Here is an 11,091-nt window from a genome sequence, read left to right as displayed (position 1 = left end):
CATCGGGAAAAACCAGTAGCAGCCATGGTTCATGCTCAGTCCGTTCGTGTTCGAGTTTCTAGCGCGAGCTATTCCGTTTGAGCTGTGATGACTGCTTCCATGGTTTCCCGTTTAGAGTCCGTTCGAGTGTCGATGTGAGGTTCCAGTTCGTTGGTCTCGTTGCTTCATTTCGCCGACTATGGCTCCATTTCGGTTTAACGAATGAGTTGTAAAACCCCCAACAGTGTTTATCATTAGAGGTTCGTTTTTCTAATCTTTGTTTGGGTTGCTATCGGTTACTATCGTGTCCGAGCTTGAATACATGTTATGTTGAAGATCTTGTTTAAATCTGTCGAGTTTTAGTTTTGTGCTTAAGTTATTGCTATCTCAAATTGGCATGCTAGACGAAAGTTGTACAAAAGTTTTCATGTTCGTGACTAGCTTGCCGAATTGGTAGTCGGATTGATTTAATAAGTTCTATCATAATTTTGTTAGTCATTATTCTGTTGTCTACCATACGGGTTAGTTCTAAATGTAAGTTCATGTTTAATTGTAATTCGTCAAGCTTGAGATACTCTTTATTAGCCGTGCATCCTACTGGCTTCCATTGTTCGATTAATAAATTAGGATTTCTTTTTTAGAGACGAACAAAGTAGAAAAATTATAGTCATGCTAAGATTATCCTTTTAATAAAATGAGACGAGCCTCGCCAAATAAAATGCACAGATTGCGGGGCCCTCACAAAATGTATGCTTCAATTACTTAGAACTCGGGATCGGCCGTTTAGCAAAATTTCACGGCTTTACCCAGAAATAATAATACGCTAATCGCTTTAGGCGCGTATTTTAATAATCTTACCTTCTTAAACTCAGGTGTGCATTTCATGCGACCCAAATCCAAATCCTAAAACATTGAATAAAAAATATGTTCTGGATCGCGGGTGCATTTCATGTGACGCAATCCAAAGACATGTTTTAAACGATGTTCACATTCCTTTAAAAAATATAATAAAAGCGGTAAAAAGTTAAAATTTGCGCATAAGTTCATATTTGTATAAAATCAGATAATTAAGCCGAATATAACAGTTGAGCGACCGTGCTAGAACCACGGAACTCGGGAATGCCTAACACCTTCTCCCGGGTTAACAGAATTCCTTATCCGAATTTCTGGTACGCAGACTGTAATAGGGAGTCATTCTTTTCCTCGATTCGGGATAAAATTGGTGACTTGGGACACCCTAAATCTCCCAAGTGGCGACTCTGAAATAAACAAACCAATCCCGTTTCGATTGTCCTTTAATTAGAAAAAACTCCCTTGCACCCTCTCGGGTGCGGAAAAAGGAGGTGTGACAGTAGGGGTTTTCTATAATTGATAACATGAGAGTGAGAAAGGGAGGGGGGAGGGGGAAACGTGGGAGGGCGACTATACGAGTTACATGTTAAATTTAAGGGATGCTCTTTTTTAAGTTTTTGTATATAAGTAGTAAATATAAATAGAGAATGTAATTTTTAAGGAACCTAAAGAAAATCGATAAATAAGTTTCTATTATAGTATAACTAGATAAATATTCCTATCTATCTAGGGTCCGAAAAAATTAAAGGTCCAAATACAAAAATAGATGAGTCTGGACTAGAACCATAGCAGACCTTTGACCCGCTTCAGAATTAGTGGCACACGTGGCAAGTATACATGAACATGAAAGCAAATATCACAACGTGAGATTTACATATGTGGAGTATGCAATCAAACGACCGTTGGGATTTTCAATAGTTTTAGATTGAACTGATTTTAGTTAGACCGCAAGAAAGGGCGAATTTAGAAATTTAAGAACATGATTGCACTATCATGAAGATCAAAGAGGCGAATTTAAATTTTAAATTTAACGGATTCAACTTTTGGGTAAGGTTCATACTTGAACCCATTACATTTTTGAAATTATAAATTTAAAATTATAATTAATTTTTTTTGAAAAAATAATTATTCGATATAGACATTTGATTTAACTTTATAGATTTTTGCAGTGACGAAAAGAGAAAGGATTTTAATTAATGTGGCAGACTTGATAATTTTGAAAAAATAAACCAAAGAAAGAAAGAAATAAAAATAAAAAGGTACTTAATTAAAATGAAAGAAGGGACAAGATACACGGGGATGGATAGGAGCAATTCTAGAAAAGAAAGGAAAAGCCATTTGAAGAAAGAAATAAAGAAAAATGACTCAACTAAAATGCAAGAAGCGACACAAGACAAATGTGAGATGGGAATTGAAAACGTATAAAAATGCATCGAATAATTATTGCATCATATAACTCTTTGGACTTGGATATATGCGTACACATATATATATTTAAGTATATTTTTAAGAGATATAATATTGCTAATCATTATACACGGTCTAGAAAAGGAAGCATGGTGCACTTAAATATCCATGCGCCTCTACATAGATTCATCGGTATCATAGAATGATATTATGGAGAAGTGTCATACATATCCATCAACAAATGAAGATAGAGAAGATATCAAAATTCAAAATAACCACTGAAAATTTTCAATTTTCTCTCCCAGATGACGGCCATTGAAAATTTTCTCCTTCATTCATCGAACAAATCTCTGAAAATAGGCAAACTCTCCATATTTGTCATAGAAGGGCGGTGTTACCGATTCCCCCCTATTGCAACCCCTAATTCTGATATGTAAGTTGCTTCTAATACCATCTTCATCATTGATTACATCGCAACATTGTCGTCGTGGTGCCTGGTTTTTGATACAATGGGTTCACCATAATTAGATATTTCATAAACCAAAATTGGTCTATATATTTTAGGTGAAGAGTTTTGTACATGTATAGTCATCAATCTTATGACAGTAAAATTAATAAGAAAGATTTTTATCAAAATAAATAATTAATATGTCCTCTATATTATTTTATGCGGACTCAATTTAATGTTAACATAACATGTCTAAGATCATGAGTTTTAAAATTCTTTACTTTTTTTTTAACTTTGTACCCTAGTCAAATATGATTCACATAAAAGTTACAAATGGTAGAAGTTTACCTGTCTCCAAACTTGGGGAGGTAGAATAGTAGTTGTGACATTAACCATATGAAGTGCTAATGCTGGTCTATAATGTTGGTTCTCGCATTGTTCATTTGTTTCACCAATTATGGTACTATAACTGGTCAAAATTTCACCATTGCGGAGGTCAACAACTTGATCCAAGTAGAACTCTATAGGCCTTTTGCACGCTTCTACATTGCTTGGCTGTGTACTGAATGTGAATGGTTCTTTAGACCCTTTCCATGTCTTGAACGTTTGCATTGGCATCTCCAGTTCTCTTGCATTCATTAGCCATGGATATAATTGAATTGAGAATCCCCAAGACACTGACAATGACCAGTTTCTCTTTAGGTCATAGCACAAACTTTGTTGCATCGTCCGACTTGGATCCTTGTTGTAAGCCTCAATTACCTTCTTCACTGACTCAAATTGGCTCATTGAAGGAATCAAAGGATGTATCAAGTATACATCCAAATGGTGCAGTGAGACAAGTGGCGCCACGGGATGTGCTGCCAAAAGCCCTCGTGGGCTACCTTGTATATCCATCTTAAAACAAACACATATAAAATGGTAAAATAAGAAGTTTAAAGTGCATTAATATCTTTAAATATAAAAATATATTATTTTTTTGGACAAATAAAAAAAGTATATCACATAAAATGGGATAAATGAATTATTTGATAACTATATATGTGTAAAACTACTATATCAAATTACTTTAGGATTAAAAATACTTAAAGTATTCGTTAAATTATAGAGTAATAAAAATAAATTATTTGACTCTCCAAATAATAAAGATATCATATAAATGTGATAAAAGCTCTATAATGAGATGAGACGACACATATAGTATATAATTGGTAAAATTGCCCTTATAATGTTACTACACCCTCCATTTCAAAAAGATTTATCTTAGTTTAATATAGCGGGGGGCTGGGGTTAGGGGGTGGGTCGGGTAGCAGGGGAGGTAGAGGGGGCAAGGGAGCCTATAGGTTGAGAATCGGGTCATGGAACATAGGTTCACTAACGAGTAAATCCATAGAGTTGGCGAAAATCCTGCAGAAGAGGAAGATTAATATAGCGTGTGTCCAGGAGACTAGGTGGGTCGGATCAAGGGCGAAAAACGTGGATGGGTATAAGTTGTGGTACTCTGGTATCCTGAGGGGTAAGAATGGAGTGGGTATCCTGGTAGATAGCCATCTTAGAGAGTCTGTGGTAGAGGTCAGGCGAGTGAATGATAAACTAATGACTATTAAGTTGGTGGTAGGTGAGGGTACTTTAAATGTCGTTAGCGCGTACGCACCACAAGCAGGCTTGGATGAGGATATTAAGAGGCGCTTTTGGGAAGGGTTGGATGAGATTGTTCGTAGTATACCGCCTTCTGAGAGGTTATTCATAGGAGGAGATTTCAATGGTCATATTGGGTTATCTGCAGGTGGGTACACTGAGGTGCATGGCGGATTTGGTTTCGGAGAGCGGAACGGAGGGGGCATTGCGCTGTTGGACTTTGCCAAGGCTTTCGATCTAGTCATTGCAAACTCGAGTTTTACGAAGCGGGATGAACATTTGGTTACTTACCAAAGTTCGGTGGCGAAGACTCAGATTGACTATCTCCTCCTCAGGAGATGCGACAGAAGGTTGTGCGAGGACTGCAAGGTTATCCCAGGTGAGACCCTCTCAACGCAGCATAGGCTTTTGGTGATGGACATTTGTATTAGGATAAGGAGGAAGAAGAGGTCAGTACAAGGACGCCCCAGGATTAGGTGGGGCGCTTTAACTAAGGATAAAGCTAAGGAGTTGGAAGGAAGGTTATCGGCAATGGGAGCTTGGAGAAGTGGTGGGGACGCAAACACAATGTGGTCGACGACGGCGGACTGTATAAGAGAGACGGCGAGAGAGGTGTTAGGGATATCTACGGGCCACAATGGTGGTCACAAAGGAGATTGGTGGTGGAATGCATTTGTCCAAGGTAAAGTGGAAGCGAAGAACGCGGCTTACCTGCGGTTTGTAGGGAGCACTAACGAGAAGGAGAAGAGAGAGAGCAGTCAAAGGTATAAGGTATCTAGGAAGGAGGCAAAGAGGGCAGTGACAGAGGCTAAGACGACAGCTTTTGCTCGTCTGTATGAGGAACTAAGGAACAAAGGCGGGGAGAAGAAGTTATTCCGACTCGCTAAGGTGAGAGAGAGGATAACTCGAGATCTAGATCAGGTGAGGTGCATAAAAGATGACGACGGCAAAGTTTTGATGGGAGATGACCAGATTAAGAGGAGGTGACAGACCTACTTTCATAAACTGCTAAGTGAAGAAGAAGATCAAGATATTAGACCTGGGGAATCGAGGAATGCCGACAGTCACCATGAATTAAGTAATTGTAGGGACATTGAGATCGATGAAGTCATGGAGGCAATGTGTAAGATGAGAAGGAGCAGAGCTACCGGGCCAGACGAAATCTCGGTTGAACTGCGGAGGTGTGTGGGTAGAGTAGGCTTGGAATGGCTTACTGCATTGTTTAGTGTTATATTCAAGACTAATAGGATACCTGAAGAGTGGAGGTGAAGTACAATGGTCCCGTTGTATAAGAACAAAGGTGATGTCCAGAGCTGTAACAACTATAGGGGCATCAAATTACTAAGTCATACCATGAAAGTTTAGGAGAGAGTGGTAGAAATGAGAGTGCGAAGGACAGTGTCTATTTCAGACAACCAGTTCGGGTTCATGCCGGAGCGATCTACCATAGAAGCTATCCACCTTATTAGGAGGATGGTGGAACAGTACAGGGATAGGAAGAAGGATCTTCACATGGTGTTTATTGATTTGGAGAAAACATACGATAGGGTTCCTAGGGAGGTCTTATGGAGATGCTTAGAGGATAAAGGGGTCCCGATGGAATATATTAGGGTGATTAAAGACATGTATGATGGAGCTAAGACTCGGGTTAGGACAGTAGGAGGCGACTCTGAATATTTTCCAGTTAGTACGGGGTTGCACCAAGGGTCTACGCTCAGCCCATTCCTATTTTCCCTGGTGATGGATGCACTGACTCATCATATTCAAGGGGAGGTGCCATAGTACATGCTATTTGCTGATGACATTATTCTAATTGACGAAACACGAGGCGGCGTCAACGAGAGGCTAGAGATTTGGAGACATGCTCTTGAGTCTAAAGGTTTCAAGTTGAGCAGGACGAAGACAGAATACCTCGAGTGCAAATTTGGGGTTGAGCCGACGAAAGCGGGAGTTGAAGTGAGGATTGACTCTCAAGTCATTCCCAAGAGGGGTAGTTTCAAGTACCTTGGATTGGTTATTCAGGGGATCGGGGAGATTGACGAGGATGTCACACACCGTATAGGGGTGGGGTGGATGAAGTGGAGGTTAGCGTCGGGAGTCTTGTATGACAGGAAAGTGCCACTGTTACTAAAAGGTAAGTTTTATAGAGCAGTGGTTAGGCCTGCCATGTTATATGGAACTGAATGTTGGCCGGTAAAGAACTCGCACATCCAGAAGATGAAAGTAGCAGAGATGAGGATGTTGAGGTGGATGTGCGGGCGTACAAGAAGGGATAAGATTAGGAATGAAGATATTCGAAAGAAGGTGGGCGTGGCCCCCATGGAGGACAAGATGCGGGAAGCAAGACTCAGATGGTTCGGACACATTCAGAGGAGGAGCACTGATGCACCGGTGAGGAGGTGTGAGCAACTGGCGGTAGTGGGCACGCGGAGAGGTAGAGGACGACCTAAGAAGTATTGGGGTGAGGTGATCAGACAGGACATGGCGAGACTTAGGATTACTGAGGACATGGCCCTTGACATGGAATTATGGAGGTCGAGTATTAAGGTTGTAGGTTAGGGGAGAGTTGTGAATATTTCTACATCACAATAGAGTGAGACTAGCCAGTTAGGAGTTAGAATAAGAATGTCATTGGTCGTCTAGTGATGCAGGGCTTTACCTGCTAGTTTTTACTATACCAGCCATCTTTTTCGTATTTCATATTCGGTACTTCATATCTATTGTATTGTATTGTATTGCTCTTATTTTATTATGCATTTTTATGGTACTAATATATCGGCTTCTGTTGCTTTTTGAGCCGAGGGTCTCCTGGAAACAACCTCTCTACCCTTCGGGGTAGGGGTAAGGTCTGCGTACACATTACCCTCCCCAGACCCTACTTGTGGGATTATACTGGGTTGTTGTTGTTGTTGTTGTTATCTTAGTCTTGACACAAACTTTACTAAAGAAGGGAAGACTTTTGAGATATATATTCTTAAATAAATCATAGCATTTGTACGACGGTAAAACTTTTGAACTTTGTGGTCTGAAATCTGACATAGCATTTATTTGGCTATAAATTCTTCTTATTAAGGAAATATTGAAAAGTGTCAATCTTTTTCAAACAGACTAATAAGAAAACGGAAAAGGGTCATAAATGCCCTTAACCTATCAAAAATGGCTCAAAAATGCCCCTCATCCACCTTTTGGCCCAAAAATGCCACTAACGTTTTCTTTAGTATTAAAAGTGCCCCTTGAACTAACAGACAACAACAGTTGACTGTATGGGGCTTTTGCAAATCCACGTGGCACTCTTTGATTGTTCAATATTAAACAACTTTAGCTTTTGTCATTAAAGTAAGTGTCAAGATATGTATTTTAACACCAAAAATTGTAGCTTTTCAGTTGCTAAAATACAGGTAATTAACTTTAAAATAGCAATTTTATAAATGTTACTTAAAGTATAGTAGAATTTTAGCCAATAAATGGAACCAATTTTTAGGTAAAGAAAGCATACAACCATGTCAATTAATACTTACACCAGAAGATCTAGTTTTTTTACACAACAAAAAATAAAATTGTGATAATAAACTTGAAAGGAAGAAAAGAAAAATTTAAGTAAGGAACTGGAAGAGAAAAGAAAGAGTTGAAGAATCCTATTAGAATATGTGGGTTGGGTCTAATTATATTTTTAATATTGACCAATCAAAGAGTGCCACGTGGATTTGCAAAAGCCCCACATAGTCAACTGTTATTGTCTGTTAGTTTAAGGGGCACTTTTAATACCAAAGAAAACGTTAGTGGTATTTTTGAGCCAAAAGATGGATAAAGGGCATTTTTGAGCCATTTCTGATAGGTTAAGGGCATTTATGACCTTTTTCCGATAAGAAAATAATGTTAGTCTTTTTAAAATGGTGGAATACTACTTTAAGTAAAATTAAATATACCTGATGGAAACCGGGTTCTTTCGTGAGAGAAACGCCAATCTCAGTCACACAACTACCAATCTTTTGATCAGAAGCGTACAGGTAATGGTAGCGATTAATGCAACCATCTAATATCTTCACGAGCTCCGCCGCCAGAGGATAACTAATAGCAATGCCGCCGCCACCGAATGCCTGACTGTATGAACCTAATACGTTTATCTCCACGCTTTCGGAAATCCCACCAATGTAATACATTTGGTTGTGATCATATTTAGTCAAAACTGTCACCAAATTCTCAGTAAAAAACACAGTATCGTCATCTCCCATTACGAACCACCTCACATTGTTTAAACCTAGTTCAAAACTCTCTTTTAAAATTCTCGCAATCCTCACAGCTGACCTGTCACCAAACCAACATGTATATTTGAATGTGGAAGTGTCTTCGGAAACCCTATATGGTGGGAATGTCTCCGGCCATGGCTCGTTTTCTTGGGGAATTTCATCGAGCCACACGAACCCTCGCGTTACATTTGGTCTCCACCAGAGCTCAGAGTAACTCGAGCGATTGTTCCATGATTTAGTCGACCCTCCAATGCCAAAGAGAATGTGGGATATGTTTGTTTCTTCTTCTTCTTTGCTGATATTTTCTTGTTTATTTGTAACCGCAGCAGTATCATAAGCATATTTTTTGAAGAGATGAGCATTGGAGATTAGATAAATGGAGGCCACTAAGCAGAACGTAATGAGAAAGCTCTTGATAATGATAATGGTGCAAAGTTTTGGGACTAATTTGTGATTATTAGGGAAAGGGACGTAACGTTTCCGGAGAGACATCTCCTTCATTTTGTAAAGATTAATTATGACTCTTTGTTCAATGGATAGTGGTCTTCTACTTAAAACCTATTGAACTAAAGGCTTGCATCTTATTTCTTGCTGCTTGATTTCTTACGTAGTTATGGAATTTGTTTTTTTAAAACCAGATTTTATACTTATGTTTTATTTTGAACTATATTGATGTACACAATGTAATAAAATTTACACGTATCATATTTACTTGTTATAGCAGGTAATTTGCATTACTTCAAAATTATCAATTTCACTTTTTTATGAAAAGATTTTTCTAAGTATCATTTGAGGGTAGTGCATAAGTTAAACTCGTAAGTCGTAATCCCTTTGTCCCAATTTATATGTCAAAATTTAGATTTCGGGAATCAAACTTCTTAATTTTAACTATAAATTCAAATACAAAATTTGTATAAAAATAAAAAGTACTATAAATTACAATAATTTATATTTAAAAAGCATATGAAAGAATCGCAGTCAAAGAAAATTTATTTATTTTAAAAAGTATTATAAGTTACACGAAGAAAGTACTATTTTTACTTGGATGAATAAAATTATCTGGGAGACGGAGGACTGTAGTGGACAACTATTCAAATCTCGAGGAATGACTTTGTATCATCAATTCGAGCTAACGTAATATCATTATTTCCATTAATTTACAAAATAAGGTTGAACTAATCCATAGGGTAGCCACGTTGCAGTGGAGCCATTTTGGGTCACCCCTTTCAATGAAAATAAAATGGATGAGTTAGATAATCCATGCAACTTTTGAAGTTTTCATTGAGATTAGAACTTTGGATCAATATCTACAATACTTAAGTTATTATCACTTAGTTATTTATACATTTTGAGGATTACATAGATCGTGTAGAAGCAATAATCTATTTGAAGAAGTGCGTACGCTATTATTAAGATTCACGGCAATGGGCTTAATATATATCTTTAGAATCAGGCCCCAGTTTAACCAGAAGTGCATCAATTAGTCACTTTTAAGTCCGTTTTTTAAAATATATCCACAATTTATAATATATTTAAAAATTAACCAATTCACCCAAACTTCAGGTTTAAGTATTCTGAATCTGAAAGCTACTAATTTAAAATTCAGGACATAAGATTCGAACTTCTGGACACAATTTTCAAATTGTACGACACAATGTCCTAAAGTTTGAACTTTGAGGTTTAAACCCTATGATGTTGTGTCCTAAAGTTTGAGCGAAATTGGTTAATCTTTAAATACAGTGTAAACTTTGAATATATTTTAAATAACATACTTAAAAATGGCCACCTAACAAAGTTCAGTCATGATAAATTCAGTCATGAAAAAAGGTAAAAATTGCATGGGGCGCCCTATTTGGTCGTCCCCTTTAACGTATACTCGTTTTTGTCACGACTCAAACTACCATGTCGTGATCGCGCCAATCGTGGTACTAGGCAAGCCGACTCTTTACCAAAAACAACACGATATTTCAATTTAAAGATAACTTCAAGTTGTTCAATAATAAAACTCCATAAAGAAATTCTAAATAACGAAAGTACGGAAAGAAAAGCCCGACATCGGGGTGTCACTAGTCATGAGCATCTACTACAATCTGTCCAAAAATACTGAGACCAACAAAGTCTGGAAATGTAACTACAAACAACTATAGGAAGATAGGAGGGAGAAGAGCAGGGCTGTGATCGCCAGCAGCTACTTTGCTAACTCCGAGAAGATCTACAGCTGGAATAGTCAACAGCCGCTATCGGGTACTGATACACCTGGATCTGCACACAAAGTCCAGGGAGTAACGTGAGTACGCCAACTCAGTAAGTAACCAAAGTCAATAAAGGCTGAGAAGTTGTGACGAGCAATAAAGCATTTAAAGTTCATATCATGATATCTCAGTAAGATACAACAGACTTTTAAAATCAGGGTTGAATCAAATCATCTTTAAACCTAGTTCTGTTAAATATTATTTAAATATATTTTTCAATAGTCTTCAAACAAGGCTCAATGCAAAGTTGAGCAAAAATGATGAAATC

The 11,091-nt window shown here is 37.9% G+C and overlaps 1 protein-coding gene across 1 annotated transcript; it reads right to left on the bottom strand.

The window, feature by feature from the left end:
- Positions 1-2,377: 2,377 nt before the first annotated feature.
- Positions 2,378-9,072, bottom strand: LOC104233366 (uncharacterized). The gene is made up of 3 exons (XM_070152587.1): positions 8,251-9,072; positions 3,035-3,583; positions 2,378-2,732 (listed from the first exon to the last, which is right to left on the bottom strand). The coding sequence occupies exons 1-3, from the start codon at positions 9,070-9,072 to the stop codon at positions 2,574-2,576; spliced, it is 1,530 nt and encodes a 509-aa protein (XP_070008688.1). The 3' UTR covers positions 2,378-2,573.
- Positions 9,073-11,091: the final 2,019 nt, after the last annotated feature.

Source organism: Nicotiana sylvestris, chromosome 7 (genome assembly GCF_000393655.2).
Source record: "Nicotiana sylvestris chromosome 7, ASM39365v2, whole genome shotgun sequence".
Lineage (NCBI taxonomy): Eukaryota > Viridiplantae > Streptophyta > Magnoliopsida > Solanales > Solanaceae > Nicotiana > Nicotiana sylvestris.
This window is presented reverse-complemented; position numbering and strand designations above follow the sequence as displayed.

Coding starts and splice junctions, on each gene's coding strand:
- LOC104233366 (XM_070152587.1), bottom strand. CDS start 9,072: ATGAAGGAGATGTCTCTCCGGAAACGTTACGTCCCTTTCCCTAATAAT. Junction 3,584..8,250: donor AAGAACCCGGTTTCCATCAG/GTATATTTAATT, acceptor GTTTGTTTTAAG/ATGGATATACAAGGTAGCCC. Junction 2,733..3,034: donor CTCCCCAAGTTTGGAGACAG/GTAAACTTCTAC, acceptor ATCAAAAACCAG/GCACCACGACGACAATGTTG.